General features: G+C 49.5%; 1 protein-coding gene and 1 long non-coding RNA gene across 5 annotated transcripts in view; both read left to right on the top strand.

Moving 5' to 3' along the window:
- Positions 1-10215, top strand: part of ACKR3 (atypical chemokine receptor 3) — a 33654-nt gene extending 23439 nt beyond the window's left edge. The window contains exons 1-3 of one of the 4 annotated variants that reach the window (XM_037398042.1): positions 1172-1370; positions 1836-2047; positions 8216-10215. In XM_037398042.1, coding sequence (XP_037253939.1) covers positions 8243-9337 — 1095 coding nt within the window. In that variant the 5' untranslated portion in view covers positions 1172-1370; positions 1836-2047; positions 8216-8242 and the 3' untranslated portion in view covers positions 9338-10215. Of the gene's footprint in view, positions 1-1171; positions 1371-1835; positions 2048-3237; positions 3320-3832; positions 3926-8215 lie in introns of those variants that run through there. The other 3 variants (XM_037398041.1, XM_037398040.1, XM_037398043.1) reach the window with 3 other exon arrangements.
- Positions 10216-10749: 534 nt separating this feature from the next.
- LOC119151949 lies at positions 10750-12386 on the top strand. Its single transcript, XR_005105626.1, has 3 exons — positions 10750-10840; positions 11632-11814; positions 12272-12386. It is a non-coding gene; the product is annotated as an uncharacterized LOC119151949 (long non-coding RNA).
- Positions 12387-23851: the final 11465 nt, after the last annotated feature.

The raw sequence follows: 23851 nt of genomic DNA, 5'->3' as shown, positions 1-23851 counted from the left end.
TACGCGTGAGGTTGCTGCTTTTGGACACCCGCTTGGTGATGCTGCTCCTGCCTTGCTCTTGCTGCGCCAATCCTCTCTTGTGCGATGCAGAAATGTTTCCCTTTGTCCCTTTTTGATATTTGTTGTGCTATTGAAATGCTCCCTCACCCAACACATACATGCACTTTGCCTTATTGGCTTTCTTTCTCACCCCTCAAAAAATCTTTCCAGCACTTGAAGCTGCCAACTCACTTTTTTTTTTTTTTTCCTTTTAGATTTCTCTGTTGACTTGAGTAGGCAGGGCTGGGTGTTAGCTTCCATCTGCCTCTCAGTTGGAAAGGGAAGCCTTAAGAGAAAATGAGGATGCTTTCAGTTCACATTCCCAATGCCAGCAAGGAGACGCTGTGGGGACTGTGAGAAATTTCTGATTTTTCTTTCCCCCCTATGTTAGTAATAACTTGTGCTTTGGAAGAAAAAAAAAGAAATACTGTTGTAGTTCAGGCAGTTAAACAAAATGTAAGTGCAAAACAATTGGATAAGTAGTTAAAACAATAATCTGACTTCCAGTGCTGCATTTTGCCCAACACCCTGTGCCTGCCCCTCCTGCTGTACCTATCTCCATGGGTCAGAGCTCACCCTTAGGTGTGTTTATCTGCAGCACTGAGCACAGTGGAGTGAGCCTTGATCTCGTGCAGAGCCCCCACGGTCTGGGGAAAGCAGAGACTCATTGCGGAAGCACCCCAAGAAAAACCCAGTGAGGCGTATCTGCTGCCCTGTGAAGGTGACCGGTCCCTCCCTGGCACGTTGCTACAGACTCAACTGTAGCAGGGTGAATAGCTGTGGAGCTTTGCTTTCCCCCTTTCCTGAATTACAGAATGCTTTGGGCTGGAAGGAACCTTAAAGATGACCTATTTCCACCCCCGTGCCACGGGCAGGGCCACCTTCCACCAGCCCAGGCTGCTCCAAGCCCCATCCAGCCTGGCCTTGAACACTGCCAGGGATGGGGCAGCCACAGCTGCTCTGGGCAACTTGTTCCAGTGCCTTCACAGTAAAGAATTCCTCCCTAATATCTATATCTAAATCTACCCTCTGTCAGTTTAAAGCCATTGCCCCTTGTCCTATCCCTACACGTCCTTGTAAAAAGCCCCCTCCAGCTTCCTTGCCGCCCCTTCAGGCCCTGGCAGGCTGCCGTAAGGTCTCCCCGGAGCCGTCTCATCCCCAGGCTGAGCAACCTCAACACTTTCAGCCTGTCTCGTTTCAATGCGCAATGGATCACCTTGCCTGGATAGCTGTATCTACAAGGAGTTTCTGGTCACAGGACTATCAGAGATCACATCTCTTGGGACAGCTGCTTGGACCAGCAGCAGATACCAATTAATCATGGCAAGCAGGTAGCATCTCAACCCTCTGCTGAACTTACCTGGGGTGCCCAGCTCTGCTTGCTGTGCTTTAGGGAAGTGGTTTCTTATCATGTGGGTTTTCCATCTCTGAATGCTGAGCAAAATCTGGCTTTCATAACAGAAGGGGAATGGGCTCTGTCTGTCCTGCGTGAGGAACGTGCTTGCTCTAAAAAGATAGCAGCAGGGAGGAACCTGGAAAGGGCGGCAGGGGCTCTGCTCTCGGCGAATGCAGGAGAGGGGAGGTTGCCTACAACTCCTGGACAATCAGCAGCTTTGCAGTTACAGATACTGGCAGGTATTTTTGGAGAGCTGTGGAAGAGATCGTACTACTTGATGTTATTTTCTGGCACACTGAGTAAGGAAAAACTGCTCTGCTTGCTTTTTTTGCGAAGTGACTCTGGAGTTCTGCTAGAGTGCCTTTTATTTTTTTTTTTAATTTTATTTTTATTTCTCTAGGATTTTCAGACCCCGATTTAGCCAAGTGCTTCAGTACATGCTTATTTTTAAACCTAACCCTGTCGTTGTCTGAACTCATCGTGCTTCAATTCCACTGACGTCCACAGACTTGGGTGAGCGCTCAGAATTTAAGCGGATGCCGAAACGCTTTGCTCACCAACAGCTGTGAAGCTTGGAGGACCTCCTCCAGGGAGAGCGGGGCTCAGGGCAAGGTACTTTACATCTCAACCTCTTTATTCGTGGGATGGACAGAGAATCCTGTTCCTCTGTTCTCCTCTTTCCCTGGCACCTAAACCCCCAGCAGTGTTGTGAGCATGGTGGTGGATGGGATAGTCCAGGTGGCCTGCTTGGTGGCCTCTTGTGCTCTTCCTGCAGGGTGGCACTTGGAGCTGGTGGCAGCCCAGATCTCAGTGAGGACAGAGGCACCACCACATGCCCGACAGGTCAGGCCTTTCTCCAGCACGTTTTTTGCCACGTGCTCCCCAGGACACCCCAGTGTGATGTCAAGCTGGGAGATGCTGGACATCTCTGGGGATGCACAGGGGCCCAGCTGGGAGACAATACAGGGTGAGCACCGGGCAAGCTTCACTGCAGGCTTGGAGCTGTGTGAGGTGTAGCATCTACAGCTTCATCTTCTCTTTGCTGGCAGCAGAGCTGCGGCTAATTGTGCCTTTACTTGCAGGGGTGTAAATTTGACTCTGCTCCTTGATGGGGGCAGAATTAAGGGCTGAGAAACAGAGCTGTTAAAATAGCAATCTCTTCACCCCTCCAAGAATTAAGACTTCTCTGCTGGCAGCTAGGAGTCCTTTTAACCTCGCACCCTTGCTCTGCCACGGAATAAAATGTCTTGTTTTGCCACGTCCCTGACTTGTTTTGAGCTTGAGAACTTGTGCTAGGCACTTTTGTGGGAAAACATGCTGTCTTTTTAAGCATGCGTTTGCCAGCAGGTTTTAATGCAAGCTTTTAATTGCCTGTTGAAATAGGATTAAGCATCCTTGGGAAAACAAAATATGTGCTTTCCGGGGGTGTTGAAGCCCTCAGGATGCTAGTGCTGAAATGCTGCGTATCTTTCAAAAAGTGCTGGATAAAACGTGTTAGCTAACCGGTTCCTCCTGGCTGGACACTGGCTTGGTAAAGACAAGGTGATTTAGGCTCTTGGAGCCATACACGTGGGTGTGTGTTCAGCGGCTGGGTTTGGGTGGGGGGAGCCAGGCCCCCGCCCCGGGTTATCTGGTGTTTCCGGAGCAACCCGATGGTATGTGTGTCAGATCCCTCAGAGCTGTCAGCACCGTTGTCAGGCTTCAGCAAATTGTACTACTGGCAGGTAGATTATAATCTAATCCCAGCATCTTCCCGAGGACAGGCAGACAGGCTGACCCTGCTGGAGCTGAACGCAGACCTGCCCCTCTCCACCGGCCGGTTTCCTCACCTGCCCCTCCTGTGCGGAGCCGCGGTGTGAAGCAGTGGATTTTCAGCTTTAGTTAGTGAGTTTCTGGCTTCTTGTCACTTTTCCTTGCCGTTAATTTTTCTCGCCCTGGTTGAGGGAGTAGAGGTGAGAATCTGCTGCCTCCCCTTGCCTTGTCTTCTCAGTATTTTACAGTGGTGGTGGGGAAAAATCAAAACAGAAAACAGCTAGAAACCTGCTTGTATTTTGTAATCCCCTCCCCCCTTTTCTTCCCCCCGCCTTTTCTTCCCCACCTTTCTTCTGCCCCCCTTGTTCTTCTCCCCCCTTTTTCTCCCACCCCTTTTCTCCCCCGCTTTTTCTTCCTTTCTCTTCCCCCCCCCTTTTCTTCCCTTTTTTTTTTTTCTCTCTCTCCCCCCTTTTTTTTCTTCCTTTTCCTTTTTTCTGCCGACCTTCCCCCCCCAAACCCTCGGCTGCGTGACGCTCCCGTACCCCCCCGCCCTCCAGCCGCGCCCCCGTGAGCGCTCAGAGCCGCCCGCGGGGCCGTGCCGTGCCGGGCCGTGCCGTGCCGTGCCGGGCGGGGCCGTGCCCGCCCCCGAGAGGCGGTCCCCCGCCGCGGATATAGGGGCCGGCGGCGGCAGGCAGCGCTCAGTCGCTCCGCCAGCGCCCGGCGCCCAGGCTGCGGGAGGTAAGGGCGGGGGAAGCCGAGCGGCAGCCGGGCCGGGGGCTGCGGGGCGGGGGTGCGCGGCGCCCCCCGGGCCGGGCGGGACGCAGCAGCGGAGGGGCCGGAGCGGCACGGCCGCCGCAGCTCGGGCCACGCTGCCCCGCCTCGCCTCGCAGCCCCCCTCGGCTGCTTCCCACCCGCTGCGGGGGTCGCGCCCGGGGAGGGGGGGCTCCTCTGGTCGCCCGCCGGCCGTGTTTCCCGAGGCCGCGGTAGGGGCTGGCACAGGCCGCCGTGGCGGGGCTTGTGCCGCGCCGGGAGGCGCCGGGGCCGGGAGCCACCTGCTGCGGGGCGCCGAGCGCGGCGGGCCGGGGAGCCCGTGCCCGGGCGGGCCGGAGCCCTGCCGCACGCCCCTTCCCGCAGCTGCTGCTTTTTATTTCTCCGCTCAGAACTGCGGGAGAGAGTTTAAATGTGCCCCCTGAGGGCACGGGGGTCCTGCGGCAGCCAAGCAGCCTGGCAGGGGCCGCGCTGCCCGCTGCCCCGTGCTGGAGACCCGGGCCGCTCCTTTTGCCACGGGAAGGGCGAAGGTGTGTAGGTGACAACCCGACCAGCTGTCCCAGCTTCTCCTGGTGTAGCTTGTTTCTTTCCCCACTCGGGAAGGGCAGCGCCCCGTTTGCCCACACCCCTGAGCTGCCCCAAGGCAGGTCTGAGTGCAGGCAGGATCTGGCCGCAAGATGCTGTGGGTGGAAGAGGGGGTGCTGAGAAGTTCCCCAAAGTGTCAAGGGCTTGAATGCTGTCGTGTGGTACTGGGCTGGCCTCCTAGGCTGGGATGCTCATGCCTATTTACCTTTTCACAGCCTGCAGCGGGTCCTTGGCGGGAGGTGGGATGGGGAGGGTGCAGTCCTGAAGGCTGCCTTGGCGGCAGGGCCATCTCGGGGTGTCCCGGAGCAGGATTTCGGGTGCATCTCCTTTCCTTCACACGGTAACTCCTGCGAACTAGCAGGGACTGGCTACAGTACACGTGCCTGCCGGGTGACGAGGTGGTGGCCTGGAAGAGTTTTGCAGTGTAGCGAACACAAAATGCAGTTGCAGCTGCCTTCCAGCTGCCTTCGCAAGTTTTAAGGATATTGTGCTGTCTGCAGAGAGCGCTAAAGGTACTTTTTTTAGGAGCGCAGAGTGGCTTTACTGAGTTTGTCTGGTGGGTTCCCCCTATACCTCCCAGCTAATCTGGCTGGGGATCGGATCTCGGGTTACAGCAGCTAATCCCAGACTATGGAGAGCCTGGTTTCCTAAAGCTGTAATCTCTGAATGTAGCCACCCTCCCCAGCAGGGCTTTGAGCTGGGGGTGGGGTGGGGGGTTGGTTTCAGATTTTTATTGTGCTGCTGGGGATGCAAAAGTGCATGGGCGTGTGGGCGGCCCCAGATAGATGGATGGATGCACGTGCATGCAGCGGACCTGTTCTTGGAGCGGAGGCAGGCTGAGGTTCAGGCTGTGTTTGATAACATCCCCAGGGTGGCTGAGTGAGCAGCTGGCATGGTGGTGCCCTCTCCTAGCTGCTGTCCTAGGCTAGTGACTGTGGTGTCCCCAGCACTGGTGTAAGCCCCTGCTTCAAGGGCTTCTTATTGCCCTGTTGCTGCCTCCCTGCTCACTCTTGCTGCCTTTCTGTCAGCACCGGTGATCTGACACCCCACAGCCAGGTCTGAGTTTTTTTCTCCATTAAGGAGAGACGACTCTGCTGGAGGCTTGGCGCTGGGTGGTCACCGAGGGTGAGCAACAGGGGTTGGCTTGAGTTGGGGTCTTGAGATGTGGAATGAGCCCACTCTCCTTGGTCCTTGGTGGACCGTGTGCCTTCCCAGAAGATGCCCAGGCCCACTCATAGTACTTTCGTGTGGTGTTGTGGGGTAGCCTGATGTTCTTCCTGCTCTGCTTGCCTTGCTGTCCACAAATACCAGCAGGAGACGGTGGCCCCTGCCAAGGGGCTGGGAGTTTTATGGCTTTTAGGGAGTTTGCTTTAGTTGCTGTGGGGTTTTGAGATACAGAGATCTCAAATGGGATGGTGCTGCTTCTCCCCACGCTTGAGAGACCTTGAAATGCATTTGTGCTGGGGATGCAGCAGTAGTGGTGGGACTCTGGGTGAGGCCTAGCAGGAGAGCCATACCTCCGTGCCACTTGCAGCCCTGGGCTGAAGCAAGCATCCTGGGGAGCTGCACCTGGGCAGTGTGCATCCCTGCCGCCTGCACCAGCCGGGTGGTACAGGCAGCTTGCAGGTAGCCCACATCCCTGCGAGGGAGCAGGATCAGCCCTTCTGCCCTGTGCATACATAGGTAAATCACCCTCTGCTGTCCTGAGCTGGAGACGGGGGACCGTCTGTCCCAGGACAGAAAGCTGCCACTGTCTCTGCTCCCTTAACCAGCGTTATAACAAAATCCATGCTTAATTTGGTTTGAATCTGAACTCTGTCTTTCAGCAGGCCAGCAAGATGAAAGCCTGGAAGGCTCTATAGGTTTGAGGTGGTAGGCTACTTTGCAGGGCCAATTTAGGCCCTGTTTGTGGAGAGATTTGATCTCCCCTGGATGTGTGTATGGCCCCCCTCATTGTTAGTGCCACCAGCTTCCCCTCAGCTGGGACAATAGTGCCTTGAGTCCTTCCTGGTAATCTCCCCCCTTATCTCCCTTCTCTTCAGTAGCCTGTATCCCTGGCAGGCAAGGAGGGTGGGAGGTTTGGGAAGAGCCAATTATGCAGATGAAGGAGTGAGAGGTGCTGTGTCAACCAACATCCCCTTTCCGGGGAGCTGGGATGAGAGAGGAGGATGCTCAGCACAGGAGTCTGTCCGAGCTCTTCCCTGCTAGCTGTCCCCTCTGTGCTCCCGTAAGCCCCACCAAGAGGTCCTGTGGTGGGTTCAAGGATGTTCAGGGATGCAGGTGGTCGCAGGAGTTGTTTCCCCCTGTTGCTCTCTCTGGCTGCTTGCTTGTGCTGGCATTGCCCCCAATGTTGGAGCAGCGTCAGGTGCTACCTCTCACTGTGGGGGCTGCGAGTGTGGGGGAGGAGAAGCTGGCCACCGTTCAGGATACTAGAAGTGTCCACAGTGGGGAGTACGGGTGGGCTGGCTGACCCAATGCTCCAGCTCCAGTGAAGCCTTGTGGGAACAAGATGGGGTCCATCCCTTGGAAACCCACCTCTCCATCTTTATTTTCGTGTGCCCCAAGCCAGAGCTTGCGGACACAGGGCTCCAAAAGTTGCTTGGCTGAAGTGTGGTGGTCGTGGGCCAAGGCGGCCGGCTGCTGCTGTGGGTGATAGTTGGCCCTGTGGGGTGGGAGAGCCCCAGCAGGAGAGGCAGCGTAAAAATGCTGCCCCAAAAGCAAAAGGGTAATTAGCAGCCCAGCTTTGGATTTTGAGTAAGCCATGCGGGTCTACTGGGGCCTTTCCTTCTGCTGGCGAGGAAGTTAACAAGCAAGGAGCCCCTTGCTTTGCCTGCTGCTTGTGGATAGAAGGCAGCACTGGAGAGGCAAGGAAAGTAGATGTAGAAAAGCAAAAGGGTGGGAGGAAGCATGTGTTGTGGAGCCAGCTGTGATGGGGGAGTGTTTTGTAAGTCAAAGTGCTCTCCTAAAAAGAAAACTTAAGCCCAGCAAAACTACTCGGTGGTCAAGCTCTGACTTTTTTTTTTTTTCTTTTGTCAAAGCTACGTGATAATCGTTAAACACAGGGGATGATTTGTAAAATAGAATTCAAGGGAAGGGGGGGAGGATGAAGCCAGATTTAAGTTTGAGATTGGATGAGGGCACAAAGCCCCTTAGTTCCCCATTTCTGCTTAATGCAGCTGGAGCTGGGCTTGACAAGATGCTGACCAGAGCTTGTGGTAAATGTTTTACGGTACCGTGTATCAGCCAGATCAATTCTACTACGCTTGAGGGAATGCAGATAAAATGGCTTAAAGATTCCCCTGCTGAAAGTGATAGTATCATCATTTATGCTGGAGAAGACAGATTTAGTTGCCTGACATTTATTTGGCCACGGTGTACTTTGCGGATTTCACACCCGGGGATGATAGCCAACCTGATGATGTCAGATGTGAACTAAAAGAAAAAAAAAAAAATCCCACAAAAAGCTAGTGCTGTTCCTCTTTTGTCGACCAGATGAGTTTGGCTATGTGTCTGTTTTGGTTGTTTTACTCTATGGATCTCTTTCATGGAAAGTGCCTTACGAGAGCAGGGCACTACTAAGGCAACGCACCCTGCACGTGCTTTGTGGTGCAAAGACGAAAGCAGAAATACCTCTGTTAACTTAGGTCGTTTCTTTTGATCCTATTTTGCCTGTAGGTCACTCAAACTCCAAACTGAGCGAACATGAGCGCGCTTGATTTTACTTCCATCCTTGATTTTCTGGAGACAGCCAACTTGACAGAGATCAACTGGACGTGCAACAACGGTGACTGCATCACAGTTGATGCGACAACATGCCCTGGCACGCTCAACAAAAGCGCCCTGCTATACACCCTGTCCTTCTTCTACATTTTCATCTTTGTCATAGGGCTGGTGGCCAACTCTGTTGTAGTGTGGGTCAACCTCCAAGCCAAAATGACTGGCTATGAAACCCACCTCTACATCTTCAATTTGGCTATTGCTGATCTGTGCGTTGTCATCACCCTTCCAGTGTGGGTCGTCTCCCTCGTCCAGCATAACCAGTGGCACATGGGAGAAATCACGTGCAAGATAACTCACCTTATATTTTCCATCAACTTGTACAGCAGCATCTTCTTCCTGGCTTGCATGAGTGTGGACCGCTACCTCTCAGTTGCCTATTTCACCAATTCCAGCAATCGCAAGAAGAAGATAATACGTCGCTGCATCTGCATCTTAGTGTGGCTGCTTGCCTTCTCCGCGTCTCTCCCAGACACCTATTATCTCAAGACTGTTTCTTCCAACAACGAAACCTATTGCCGTCCTGTCTATCCAGAGGAGAGCTTCAAAGAGTGGTTGATTGGCATGGAGCTCATCTCTGTCGTGCTGGGCTTTCTTATCCCTTTTCCCATCATTGCTCTCTTTTATTTCCTTCTTGCGAAGACCATCTCCACCTCCAGTGACCAAGAGAGGAAGAGCAATGGGAAGATCATTTTCTCCTACGTTGTTGTGTTTCTCGTCTGCTGGCTACCCTACCATGTCGCTGTCCTGCTTGACATCTTCTACAGCCTTCATTTCATACCTTTCAGTTGTCAGATGGAGAACTTCTTGTACGCCACTCTGCACATCACTCAGTGTTTCTCTCTGGTCCATTGTTGCGTCAACCCCATCCTGTACAGCTTCATTAACCGCAACTACAGATACGAGCTCATGAAAGCCTTTATTTTCAAGTACTCTGCCAAAACCGGTCTCACTAAACTTATCGATGCTTCCAGAGTGTCGGAAGCAGAATACTCTGCTCTGGAGCAAAATGCCAAATGACTGCAACTCTGTAAAGAAACCTCCTTGACTCTCCGACCTTTGTTTTTTGTGTGTTGTGTTTCATTTTTTGTTTTTTAGTTTGTTTTGGTTTTGTTTTTTTACCATCTCCCCTTCCCCCTACCCTTTCCCAGTGCTTTTTATGAACGGGGCATGAATTCCAGCCTACAAAAGAGAAATAGCAAACTGTAATTTAAGAGTAGAATCAGGTGCAGAATGGATGTGGTACCAAAATTAAGCCTTTTCTCCTCCTAGCCCAATCTGGACTTCTTGACAATGCTATGCAAATGGAAATTACTTTCTAGCAGACAAAGCCATTGTGTACCATAGATAAGATGCATTTGCAGGATAAGCTTTTTCTTCCACGTGTAGAATCCCTCTTGTCTCTGTATATGTTATAAATATAGTGTGTTGTATTTAAAAGCTCGAGACTTTATTTTCTGGCTCTTGGTGTACCTTATACAATTGTATTTGAAAGTGAAATATATTTTTATCATGTATTTGAAGTATATTGCTGATGAGTGTATCCAGAGTGCTGTAGTCTGAGTGTTAGATTGCCGTTTGGTTTCAACTGTCATAGGTGAGAGGGTGCCGATAAATAGCAGAATGAAAATGATCTCCTAGGTGCATCCTCCCTGGCTGGCACGCTTTTTTTGGACCGTAGCTTTATGTGGTGGTCATACCCACATGTCTGGAGCATGAAATGTATGTAGTGTAATATAGATACCATCATGTTAAAATTAACAGTGTTGTAAGAGTTGTTAACTCCTACGCCCATACTTCACAAAGCTGTATCCTTATGCACAGAATGAATGATCTTACTTCTGAGAGTTGTCTCTATTTGTAAGTTATTTTTGTAAAATAAAGACCTGGGGAAAAAATGTCCATGCCTACCAGTGGTTTGATTTGCCATCTTCCTCCTCCTCGGGGGTGGGGGGGGGGAAGGAGAGGGGGGGAAAAAAAAAAAAGCCCCAAAGAAGAAATCCCAAAGCCACCTTCTCTGGTGCAGGAGCAAACAGGTCAGTCCCTGTTTTCCTGATGTTTGTTGGGTGGCCAAAAAACATTGACCGGAGGAATGTGAGGCCGAAGGAGTTGGTGAGAGGGGAAGGGGTGGGAGGAGTGAGCCTGCGGAAGGCTGCGCTGTTTGGGAAGGTAAAGCTGATGGATTTATAAAGTGAAAGCTGCTGGGAGTGATGAAAGGCTGTGTTTGTACTTAGAAATAAACACACGGAATAAAAATACGGAAGTACACAGATGGAGCGGATATTTGGACTAATCCAGGTTCAGTCCTCTGTGGTTTTTTGCCTGTGATGGAATTTGGGGGTTAGTAGTCCTGACAGCATTAAATCCCTTTTTATCTCTTCTTCTCTTTGTTATGGTTTGCATTGAATTTGCAATGCTGTATCGTCAGAGTGTGAGGAGAGATTCAGCCATGGCAGGATGTATGAAGTGAATCTTTAAGCCGGTGAAGCACCTGAATTGTGGTTGTCTTTGTCTCAGAACAAGGTAACTAATGTTAAATCAGTGGTGCCTCACAGCCATCCCTGACTTGCTGTTGTTGGTTCTTGTGTTTCGCAACTCCGGTGTTGTGTTAACACAGCTTTTCTGTGAAGGCTGCACTTCAATTCTTGTTAAATCAAAGCATGCCCTCATTCCTTTGAGAGCCCAACTGCTAAATAATTTTATAACCACTGTAGTTTGTTTCTAGGTGTTATGTTACTGCCTTTTCAAAGCTGGTCCTACAAAAATAGATGTTTGCCAGCTCTGCGAAGTCTTACCATCCCTTTTTTGTGCTTGGTGTTTCTAAAGAAGCACTGCTTTCTCCCTAAATGGAGGAGCTGGTTGCAGAGAAGGGCTGCTGGTGTAATTGTCACAACATCGCTGCGCAGGTACAGCCTTTTGTGCTGCCATCTCTTACAAGAGATGGGTGTTTCGAGCTTCCCATAAGCCTTGTCTAGGGTATTGTACTGCTGAACTGCAAGGAGAGTGCTCCCCCATGCCGATAGTTAAAATTGGAGGTGATGGTTTAGTACTGAGAAATTCAAGTTCCTCATTTAGCTGGGCATTGCTTCCCCAGCCCTAGCATCTGTACTGCACGTATGTTCTTGCCAAAGGTGCTGGGTGCAGCTCTGGCATCCCGCTCCTGTGTGCCTGCAGCGTGTTCTCAGTTTGTAGCAGCGTAACTATTCCAGTTCAGGTTGTGCCTTGGGCAGTATGTTGTTTTCATGATGCTGTAGCTGGTTTGGAGGTTTGAGTTGGCAGAAGCTCACAAATGTATTTTTCTTCTCTCTCTGCAGTTCGGTACTTGCAGTGTGGCGTCAGCCCTGGAGATACTGTGGGTGGTGCTGAGTGTCGGGGAGGTCCTGTGGACCCGCTGCGTAGATCAGATGGATAAAAGCCTCCAGGCCTCTCTTCCTTGGGGAGGTGAATCGTGGCAGGATGATGCCTGTTCCAATAGCAGGGTCAGACTGAGGGAGCAGGTAAAGGTCGGGACCCTGACCCTCACTGTCAACAGCTGTAGCATCACATGTGCGGGTCCTTTCCAGCTCCTCGGATGGGAAGACCTGTGGCTGAGCACCCACCTTGTCTCCTTGGTCCCTGGAAGGACGGGTGGGGCTGGGAGGCAGCACCCCCCTCGCCAGCAGCTCTGGAGCTTGGGAAGGGTGCACGAGGTGCTGTGCGGGGATCAGCACTGTCTGTCTGGAGGCAGGTGGCCCCAAGGTGGCCGTGACTGTGCGAAAGGTGGTGGTGAGCAGATGATTGGAAATCAGTGAAGGGCAGAACAGTACAGAAAGACAGAAGGATAGAGTTTGTCTCTTGGTGTTGCATATTTCTCATTAGGGCTTTTTTTTTTTTTTTTTTTTGTGCAGAAGATTCTCAAAAATCAAACTTTGGCAGAGGTATAATAAGAAAAAATCTATATGTATTATGTTCTAGGAGGCTTTCCTCATGGCTTTCCACGACACAGTACCCCAGCTGGTATTTTCACTGGGACCAAAGAAGCAGATTTGGACCCCTCGGAGTGTGACATTGAGGGAATTTGTCAGCAGATAACAAGTGAGTGAAAATAGGTGTCTTCAGGTAGATGTGGCTGTGACTTACAGTGATGGATGCGATGGCTGGTGTCCCCTTGTTTGGCCAAAGGTCCTGACCCTGGAGATGAGGGTGTTATGAAGGGTCCCTGCTTCTTCCCGCTGCAGGGCTGTAGCTTGGGGCAGGGCTGGTGGGCTGGCTGCCCGTGCCCAGGGATCTCCCTGGCTCCTCTGACAGCTATGGGTGTACACAGGGGTTTGGGTCTTGCCTTTGCAAGGAGGTTGAATTCACTATGTTAAGGCTAAGGTGGAAACATGAGTGAAAATCAAGCATAATCCATGCTAGAGCAAGTCTTCTTGCTTAACTCTTGGGCTTTACGGCTGAAAGCATCCCAGCGCTGTCAGACTCCACGTGCCTCGGAGGCAGACACTGAGCAAATAAAAATACATCTGCTCTGTGAGAAAGGAATTATTTATTTATTTATTTTATATATAGGAAGTGCAGTCCTGCTTTATTGTTACTTAAACACAGATTTCCTTTTATGAGTCATAAATGACATTCAGGTGTAGCACGGTGACTTTAAATCAGCTCCTCTGGCAACCATCTAGGTAATGTATTGCAAGAAACATCTAACTGGCCTGTTTCTCCTTTGGCTAATTCATCGTTTCAGTGCTGCTGACTTTAGACACTAGCCTTTCCTGAGTTCGCTGAGCATAAAAGCCATTTAAAGTTCCTAAGAAGCAAGAAATAACTCGGCTGTGAGCAATATCCAAGCACGTGGTGGTGGCAGTGCTGCCAAGGCTTGCTCTTAATCTTTTTCGTAGAGCCTCTGGATGAGAAGAGTTGGGCCAGCACTGTGAGAAGTGGGGTTCTGTGTTGGGTTCTGGTGCTGAGCAGGGCATGCTGCAGCGGGGATGGGTTTGGGGGGAACTGGTGTGTATGGAGCCCAGGGTTTGCTTTTACCTTTCCTGCTCCATTATGATGTGTGGCTGAAGAGCATCTGAGCCAGAGTCTGCTCTGATTTACACCCCGGATTTACAGTAGGATAATGCTGCTGATTTAAAGGGGGCTATCCAGGATTTACAGGGCTTTTTGTAAGTAGGATCAGGAATTTTAGCCATAATCCTGTGCAAATGTATGGGCGTGAGTGCAGACGTGTGCATCTGCATCACTAATGCAATGTAGTACCCACGTACGGCCATAATGCAAAGTTGTAATAACAGCAACACAACAGATAATAACAATGTGAGTTTGCTTTTGCAAAAGTACTTGCTTTATAAGGTTATAATGTGATTCAAACCAGGCTCACAAACATCCTGTGATGGATAATCCAGCTGTAACCCTAAAGCACGTGGCTGACTTTTCTAACACCCGCTGTCATGAGAAAAATCAGTCTCTTTCCATTTTGGTAGTCACTGTCTGAAAGCAATTTAGTTTTTGCATGTAAGTTTTGATCTATTTGGTTTTCTGGGTTTGTGTAGAATATAAGCAAGGCCTTAGATAAAGGTCTGCGTCCTGGAAATGTTATAACTTCATAGCACCAAAGAGATACCAACATGCCAGTGATGCTGTAAATCCAGGGAGACCACTCAATCCTGAAATATTGAGTCGGATGCTCTTTAGCACTGGTGTGAGAACATAAGAATATGACCTTTCTGGTTATTTACCTTACCGAGCAGGTATAGAGCTTTACAAGAAAGTGCTGGGAAACCAGCTGGAGCCTCTGCAGATGCTGGTGGGCTTAGCTCTGATGCAAAGTATGAAATCAGTGCAACTCAACACGTCCACTTCAACAGAGGTTCTGGGCTGCTGCGCGTCGTACGCTTTTTGACATCATCTGGTTTTAAGCCAGCTCTGATGATGGATGTTTTTGCCTCTCGCCTCTAGGTTAGTGGGGGGAAAACCCAAACCCCTCTCGTGTTTGCTGCCTGTACAGTGCTATTTCCAGACTAAAGAAAAAGAATTAAATTACATTTTAACAGAACAATACCGACAACAGCAAGGGTCAGGAAACTTTTAAGTAAGGTCACCCTATCAATTGCAGCAGTGAAAGGATAGACATCAAATAGTTTGCTGTGAAAGGCTGAAAAGAAGTAAATTCAGCATGATATATTGAAACCCAAGTCTCTTTCATATGTTGCAGAGCCTCTGACGTAGCAGGTTTACTGTTCAAGCTGAGATAAGTTGCCTTGCCAACATATATTCTGAGTTACCCAAGCAGATTTAATGTTTTTGCAGTAGTGACTTTTCCCTTTTTTGGGGGACACTTTTCTTTTTCTTTTCAAAAAATTGTTGCAGAAGATTTCAGACCTACCTAGGAAATGACCATAATCAATTTAGTTCCACCGATGAGTATGAAAACTCAGATCTTTTTTTTTCCTTTTTCTAAACATTGTCTTGCTTGCATTGAGTAGGGTGACCGAGTCACAGCTTGATAGAAAAGTGCGTTTTGTTTGTTGTTTTTTTTTTTATTCCATCCAAGTGGCAGCTCTGTTTTGTCCAGAAGGATTGACGTGACTGACAAGTGTTTTGAATTTCTAAGCTCTGAGGGCTCAAAATGCATGAAAAGCGAATGACATGCACACAAAAATGTAAATCTTTGGAAAACAAGCACCAACTACACACACACACACAAACAACCCCACCCCCCACCCCCCACTCCCCCCAATTCTGCAAAGGAGTGACAGACGCTGCATTCATTCTTTTCTTCCCTTCCTTTTTAATTTTAGTAAGTCAGTGTTTCTGGGCCACCGACAGGCACATTTATGTCTTCTGCAGCAGGGAATCAGGATGCACAATAAGCCAAAGTCACCGCTGTCCTGCGTCAGGGTGGGTCTATAAGCATCTCAGGGTTACAGCTCGCCATCGCCACCAGCTTGCGAGGATCTGTTCCCATCAGCTCCCTATCCATCCGGGTGACACTGTGGGTCTTAGTCTGGTGGACGCACGACACTTGAATATCATCGTTATTTAGGGCTTGGGTTGCAGGAGTCCCAGGAGAGTGAAACAGTCGAGCTGGGCTGTGCAAAGACGGCCGGAGGCGCTGCCTGACTCACGGAGCTCACATCCCAACCCTGTTGAAGGTGGGTAAGGTGGGCTTGGAAATGAGGCAGCCCTGCTGCTCCCAGCACTTGCCTGATGTGGTTGGGTTGGTGGGGCATCCCAGACTGGGGCTACGACGTCCCCTGGGCTGTGTCCAAAAAGGCTTTGCTGGAGGCTGCTTTGTTTTAGGTCTGTGAGATGCTGTTTCCAGAGAGCAGAAGGTGTGAGAGGGAAGGCAAGTCAGATTCCTGGTCTCTGCGAGCTGGCATCTTCCTTCCTCCAGGCACCCCGTTGCAGCCTTGTTGTCGCGCGCTGTCCTGGGTAATGACTGGTGCAAAGTGGATTTTCTCAGTTTGGGATTATCCACGAGAGCCACATGAACCTCCTCTGGAGGACGTTTTAATCATTTTTGCCTCCTTTCATCCGAGACTGGTAAAATATCTGAGACCACACCACCTGCATGCAGTGTGTGACTTCACGGAGCAGCCCGTGAGCCCTCTGCGGCACGGCCATGCTCCCTCCTCGCTCGTTTTCCACGTGGCCTCACTCTAAAACCGGTGCAGGATGAAAGGTATGGGAATCCCGCGCTGTGCAGAGGATGCTGAGCCCTTGAAGATGTGGTCCAATGCTCTTGTCTCTAACCCAGCCGACTTGTTCCAATGGCTGGCTTGAATTTCAGAGTCGCCCTGTTGCTTTGGGTGGGAGGCGGGGGTGGCAGTTTTATAAAGAAGAGTGGTGATGGAGAGAAAGTTTTTCTTCCCGTTTCCCGTCCTGTCTGGCCCGGTGAATGCGGTGTTTTTGGTTGAGGGGTTCGAAGGAGCGAGGGAGGCAGTCAGTTGGAAATGACGATTCTGCAGGCTCCCGAGAGCCACTGGCTGCTGCTTCCTCTTGGTTCAGCTCGACCGGTTCATCATGGGCCCGAGGTGGCCGCTTCAATGGGAAGTTGGCCAGCGGAGGAGAATCTATACTTTCCCTTTGCAGTGAATCAATAAAAAGCTGGAGTGTTTTGGATTCCTCCTTCCAGGAGAGAATAGCCCTTATTGTAAGCCTGGAGAATGAAATAGCAAAGAGAAAGAGAGGAGGCTCTTCCCCCCGCACGCTCCAACTCTCTTGGCTGAGAGGCAGCTTTGCTCGCTCTGCATATCTCGGCCACGTTTGATTTTGGCATGACTTGAGGCTGTCTAAACCTAGCTTGAGAGTTATGTCTGTGGAGGCGAATGCCAGGCATTGTTTGTTCAATCTAATTATGGGATGAGGGTGATGGAGCGAGCCTAGGAGATCCCTGGGAAAGGATGAAAAGTGGCTGTTTAGCGAGGAAAGCATCAGCAGCCCCCATTGCTTGCTATCAGGAGCTGTTCTCTGGGCACCATCTCAGCTCTGCCTGTCAGCTCCATCACTCCTTTGCACCCGGTGATCTCTTGGTCCTGCTTCTGCAAAAGATGCTTCAGGATGAAAGCCTGTATTTCAGGTTGGAAACTCTCTGACAGGTGAACATCCTGAGTGTCTGAGAGGGGTGGCTGCTTGGCTCAGCCCCTGAAAGTCTGGATGCAAACCTGAGGTGCATTAAACCTTCTCTAGGGAGTCCGGGTATGTGTGTGTGTGTTTCACACTTGGAAAGCTTTGTGAGGTTTCCAGCGCTTTCTGCTTCCAGTCAGGCTGAAATCCAAAAGTGCAAAGGCCCATGAAAATGATTAATAAAGAACAAAAACCAGACCCTGAGACAGGTTCAACTCCGCAGCTCCTCTGAAATTGTAGGCTTGCAGAAGTCTCATGTTTTACTCTGGTAGATTTGCTCTTGTGTAGCCAAAATCCCATTCTTCAAACTGGATTCCTCCCCGAGTGCTGTTTGTATAAAGGTTAAGAGCATCTCTAGGTATTAACTGCCAGTCTCCATCAGCATCAGTAGTTTATGCTCCTTTATGTAGCTGGAAAGTCTGATCCAGGTAGTTTGGTAGAAGTAAATGGGATTTACTTGCATGGGTAATGCTTCTGTACGTGTAGCCTTCTCCCCACAATTTGTTGTTGTTCTTGATGGCAACCTCTTTTATCTTATGTCAGCAAGGAAGTCCCGGATACCTTTTGGCCTGGATTGCTTTATACAAGACTTCTTGATTTCTCACTGCAAGACCAGCTGCTTGTTCCCTGTGTTGTGTGTTGGACCTGGAAGGTGTTTGGGAGAAAGACAGACTGTTTGCCATTTGGGCCATGTGTGTTGCGTGTAAGAAAATTCTACACAGGCAAAGACACCTTTGGAGATGATACAGCCCCAAAAATGAGTTATTGTCACGTGGAATGTAAAAAGAAGCAAATGCTTGGGATGAGTTAAGCTTTGGTGATGATTTAGCATTGGCTGGAAAGCAGCCTTGGCTTGAAGGGTCCTTCTCTTTGGCCATGCATCTTCTGATCCGCTTCCATGTGTTAAGTATTATTCCAAAGCAGAAATGGCTTGTGTGAATAACGGGACGTCCCGTACATCAGCGGCTCATCTTCTCTGCCAAGGAATGCCCACTCCAGGGTTGCAGGTGGTACTCCTGCGCTCATGGCTGATATTCAGGGCAAGAATTCTTGCCCTGGATGAAGCCAGCAGGATGTCAATGTGATCTGATCTCTGCTCTGCTAATTCTGACTTGTAAGAGCAGACCCTGGGGCCTTCAGGAGGCTCCCTGTGACCTCTCATAATCTTCAGCTGTTCAGAAAGTTGGGGCGTCTGGCAAAGGTACAGTGAGCTCTCTTGAGGTTTGTTGTGTGCTTGGCGTAATGAGGTCTCAGTCTGGTGTACTAGGGTAGCAGCAATCATGAATAAGAATTGTATAGTCATCCATAAAGGACACTGCTGGCACTTACGGAAATTGGCTTCATACTGTTTGTACTATATATATATACACACACATACATATTATGCTATATATTTATCTTAATATTGAGCTAGTCCTGGGGGTGGAGAACATGGCAACATGAAATACTACTTGGGATCTCATAAATCCCTTCTTTCCTTAGGTGAGTGACCAGCTGCTTCACTTCACAAGGCATTGGATCACATCCGTGTCGCTTAAGAGCTAAAACTGTTTCAGCTTGCATGGTGATGGAAAAGGGAACTTTCAATGAACTGCAAGTTGTCAGATATGTGTTAGACAAATAGTTTCTTCCTGCATCAAGTCATCGTTAGCTGATTTAGTTGCTTTCCTCCCCTTCCATTGACAGCTGAAGTTAGGCATTGGAGGAAGACAGGTTCAAAACAAGACTCTGAAGTAACCCATCATCCCGTGCCTCATAGGAGAAGAAGGCTGGAGACAGCTGATGGGGGAAGAGCAAGGCCATTGCCTGTTGTGGGGACCTGTGGTGCACAGGTGAGGAAAGGTTGGTTTTGTCCTTTGCTGCTGTATGATGTAAGTTAAGCTGCCATCTTAACCAGAAACACCTTCAGTTCTGATTTTGAGTCAGCTGAGGTGGTGTTTGAAGTTTTCCACAGTGCACAGCCTCTCTGTTTTGTTGCTCTTGTTGTTTGTTTGCAGGGGGTGAAGATGAGAGTGTGGGTTTGGGAGAACCAACTTGAACTGGTAGCATTTTGCACCATTTTTAGCAGCAGCATCTGCTCGATAACCAGCACTGTGTTTGTCAGGATAGATAAAACTCATCCAGGTTGTTTTGTTGGGTTGGCTTGATGGTATATTTCCTCTGCTTCATGTGGTTGTCGTCTTCTTCTGCAAACCTGGAGCTGATTCCTGTGTTTCCTTCGGTCCCAGGGGCCTTATCTCTGTCTTACAGCCAGGAGCAGGACTCTGTCCTATCTCTAGCACTGCAGGCACAGCTCCACACAAGCCGGCATGTGAAATCCTTACAGCAGGGCTGGTAGCGAGCACCAGGTTCTCCAGTCATCTCTGGCCTTAACCCTTGCAGGTCCCTTCCTGTTGAGGTCATTTCTCTGGGCCCCTTCAAAAACATGAACAAGTGATGATGCTGTGTCAAAGCTGTTTTGTAGCCATGCGGCTGCGGAAGCAAAAGCGATGTGTGTTTCAAGCCAAGCTCCCTCCCTTACGAACTTGATGGTCTTGCTGCCTGCAGCGCTCTCACAGCCGAGGCTAGGAAGTAATATCTCTTGTTAAATTAATGGATACACTTGGAAAAAAACAGACAAAAGCCGTTCTTCTGTTTTCCTCCAGTTGTATCAGTGCTGTTTTTTCCAATGGTATCTGTGCATCACATGTAGCCAGCTGATGAAAGACATGTGCCGTGGTCCCCGTGCTATCAAACGCTGCGAGACATTGCAGGAGTTGTATGCCTGCTGTTGGCAGCAACCTGCGGTGTGGTGAAGTCAAATTCTTTGCACACCTCTGTCTGAAAGCCCCTTGGTAGATGATCCCTGCTCGGATGAGGATCCGTACTCTGTAATTCAGTTGCTTACAAAGATGCGAGGGTCTCTTCTCTTGGTAGAAAGCATCCCTGGAAGTGCATTCCCCAGGCAGCTTGTGAGAGCCGGGATTGCAGGCAGCCCCCTTCCAATCCACATTTTACAGAACTGTCTTGTTATGAAACTCTTCCAAGATAATACCACAGCTATTTGAAGTCTCTTTTACTTTATAATGTAATCCACTTACTTCCCCCCGCCTCCCCAGCTGCAATAGCAGCCAGTTTCTTCTATACAAGTCTAATATGGGTTGGGTAATATATCATTGGGGTAAAATTATGGGTTCTTCTCTAGTGCCAGACATTTGAAGCATCTGGTTAGTTAGAGAAGTACCCAGCATGGATACATCATGTTTAAAAAGCTTGTAATTTTTTTTTTTTTTTTACTGCTTTTATTTTTTGTGTGTGTGTGCTTCCACCTCCTTGGGGCATCTCCCCAGCTGGCTGTGAAGGAGTGACTGTCAGTGAAAGCCCAGCCCAGTGGATGTTCTGCTGGAAAGACAAGAAAGTAGTGGAAATGCTCTGAATTCAGTTTCATACCTCATTAATAGGGATTGCCTTTAAAAGTTAATTCTTCAGCTAAAGCGGGTTTCCTTTTACTCTCTTGGCAAAGGAAACATTTCGCACAGGGCTCTTGTCAGAGCATCTGTTCCTCTCATTTAAAACCTGGCTTTTTAAGCTATGCTTTGTAAGTGTGTAGTATAGCAGTGTTTATATAGTAATTCCCTGCTCCTCCTTAACGACAGAATGCCCTTCTCAGTTGCACATACCTTTGCCTGTTGGGACTGGAGTTTTCCAGCTGAGGTGTCTGCCTTGGACTGAGTTCAGGGGAAATACCAGCTCAGAGTGAAACAGTCACTTCTGAGAATAAGACTCTGGAAAACCAAATAATTTGGTCCACGTTGAAGCAAGCCTGGCTCTCCATTGTGGAAAAGGCAAGGGGAGAAGAACAGAAGACATATAGAGGCTTTTTAGTTAATTCCCTCCATATGCCTATGCATGGGGCGTGGTTTATCTTCCCGATGTCTTCCTCTGCACCCAGGCATACAGGGCAGAACCATCCTTATATTTGTGTGAGCCTGAGGGCTTTGACCTGAAAGAGATGGATGACTTGTTGGGGGAACTTGGTCTCCATTTGGTGGTTTCCAGTAGCATGGAAAGCAGCAGTGAACTGGCTGGAAGCATGATCAGTTTGCAGTTTCTGCTTTTATCATGTTTGAGACATTTTTGGGTTTGTGTTTTGTTTTGTGTGTGTGTTGTTTGTTTTTTTTTATTTTAAAAAAAAACAACAAAACAACAGACCATATAAAAAAATGGAAGGAGTTATATGTTTCCCAGAACACATAAAAATCTGGGACAGTCCATCATCCTAAAACCACTGGGGATGTAAAGTTGCCTACTAGAAGGATGGAGCTGGTTTCATTGAGGCAGCAGTGATCCAGCAGCTCATTACTAGCAAGGAGCAGCACCAGTGAGGAACTAGTGTGGCTGCTGGGGAAGGAGCATCCAGAGTAATAGATGATGGGCAGCTTGGACTGCTGGGCCACCTCCGCCTGGGACTTGCAGTTTAGGAAGGAGAGGATGGTTCTTCTGTCCATGTCCCCTTTGCTAGTTGCTACTGAGCCAGGCCATCCAGCGTTTGCAGGAAGAAGATCCTCTCTGTACAGTGTCTGTGTTTTGGGTGCATTTTCCTTGGTATTGTAGAGAGGGGGTCCAACAGCTGATTTGAGAGACACCATCTCAACTCAGTGATCCCGCAGCAACACATGTGTCTTTGCATGCAAATGGACCATGGATTGTCAAACGCAAGGTCAGAGATGAATTGGTGAGACTCAGAGTATATTTCCTGGTCGATTGTGTTTGGCCAGAGTGGAGTCCAGATGCAAACCACGAGCTTGCCCAGCAGTAGCTTGTCTCTGGATTGTAGGTGAGCAGCCAGGCAGAACCCAGCCACGCTTCTCTCCTTTTGCATTTGGAGAAGATGCAAAAGGGGCAAGTGGCCATGGGAATAGTCCCTCAAGGAGCCATGTCACCCTGCAAATGGGTGCAAGCTGGAATCATGTGCCACGTTTTCCAGCCTCTGATAGCAGCGACAAGGTGGGGCCAACAGCCTGGGGTGCAGTGAGCTGGCTGGCTGCTATCCCAAAAAAGAGACTGTGGCATTTTATTCTCCAGGGTAGCCCTGAAAGTGAAGATATTCAAAGCTAAAAAAAAAAAACCCCAAACAAACAACCACCAAAAAAGTCAGTCATGTTTACATGAGCTAGAGCCCTGGACCGTTGTCTGTCGGCAGACGGGCAATTAAACTCTCCCAACAGGTGGTCTGCCTGTATGTGATAAGATAGGAGTGTGCGAGCGGGTATTAGTGATAGTTTCTGGATGCACTGTCCTGGGGATTTAGGCTGGGGAGTGATGCAAGGGGACATCTCCCCTGGAACACCCTTTATGTTTCACTTCACAACCGATTTGCTTGAACAAATGAAGATGTGTGTAATCTGCATGAGAAAAGCTTGCAGAGGGGCAGGGGCTCGTCTGGCTTCAGCTGTAAGATCCGATTCGATACCCTATGTGTGCACAGGGTACTGGTGGGCTCACAAGGGCCACCTTGGCAGCAGCCCAGCTTCCAGGGAGAGTGTGAGAGGCAGCTGACTCCCAGAGTGGGTTTGGTAGCTGAGGGTTGAAAAGCTGAGGGTTAGTGGGTCCTGCAAGCCCGACTCGCTAGGCAAAATTTGTCTGAGCTGATTTCTGCAGGGCTTGATCTCAGAGTTTATATATCTTGGTAGAAAGAATGGCCAAAGCCTGCAAAAGCCATCATTGTCACTAGTCATACAGAGCAAAAATGAGCTTCTGCAATGCTGCTCTTCCTGGAACAAAGGCAGGGGTGCTGTTTTGGTGATGCAGAGGATGCCGGGGCAAGGAGGAGATTCCTAAAGTTTATAGGCGTATCTGTAGAAAGGCAAAGAAAATGCCAGAGCTTGTAGAGGCACTATAGTGAGAGATGTTTTTTGAGCAGTGATGTGATGTATGCACCTGGGCCATGAGGACACGGCCATCTCTTTGTTGTGCACTCGCTTTGGTGGGACGAGTTTGTGTGCTGAGCTGCCCACAGTGCTTCACGGATTGAGTCAGTCTTAGGGAGAGAGGTTTGGCCTTTCTTGCCTTGGGAACAGTGATGGAGAGGACCAAGCCAGGGAGGAGGATGAGGGAAGGTTGCGGAAGGTCTTGTTACATTTGAAAGGAGACAGACAGAGGATGGGGGCCTTGGCCACTCTCCCCAGATTTTGCTGTTCTATCCCTTTCCATCACAGCGCCAGATGGGTGCTGATGCTGGCAGGAGAGGCTGGTACCCCAGCTGCCGTTGCCTATGGCAACCCATTGCCCTTGGCAACATCCTCTCCTGCCTGTAGGCTTGTGCCCTTCTGAACAAAGTTTGGTGTGATAGCAGAGCAAAAGAAAGGTGTTCTGCTGGGGTTACTTCACTTCTGTTTCAGCTGACCTTTCCCGGTTCACTCATCTGTTAATTAATCCATTCCCTGCTTCTTTTCAGTCCTGGAAATCTTTGTGTTCAAGGGCGTTACTCAGCAGAGTGTTAAGCCCAAGTAGATTAGGGAAAGGCAGGAAGAGCTTCTGATTGTGCTGTATCTGTATCATAGGTGTTAAAGATGTATTTGTGAGCCAGTCAGAGAAGAATGCTGAGGAAATCCTGTTTGGGTTAATCTTGTTTAATTTTATAATAAAAAACAGATGGCTGGCCATCTGGTGCTTCTTGCAATCAAATATCTCACAATTAACAGTAATTTACTTGCCCTGAGACTTCCAGATCTTCATGTGCCTTTTTTTCCCCCTTCACCCTGAGTATGTGTGGTCCCTTCCTAGAGCAGTGCTGAGCATCAGCCCAGCCCTGGAGCTGTCTGTAGAAAGTCATGATGGAGAGCGGTGTGGGGGTCCCGGGAGGCATCTGCTTTCCTGCTGGTCTTCCACTTACACCCCCGAAAATAGAGGTAGGCAACATATCTTCTGCTTTTCTAACCCTGTAGG

Source organism: Falco rusticolus, chromosome 8 (genome assembly GCF_015220075.1).
Source record: "Falco rusticolus isolate bFalRus1 chromosome 8, bFalRus1.pri, whole genome shotgun sequence".
In the NCBI taxonomy this organism is placed as follows: Eukaryota; Metazoa; Chordata; class Aves; order Falconiformes; family Falconidae; genus Falco; species Falco rusticolus.
This window is presented reverse-complemented; position numbering and strand designations above follow the sequence as displayed.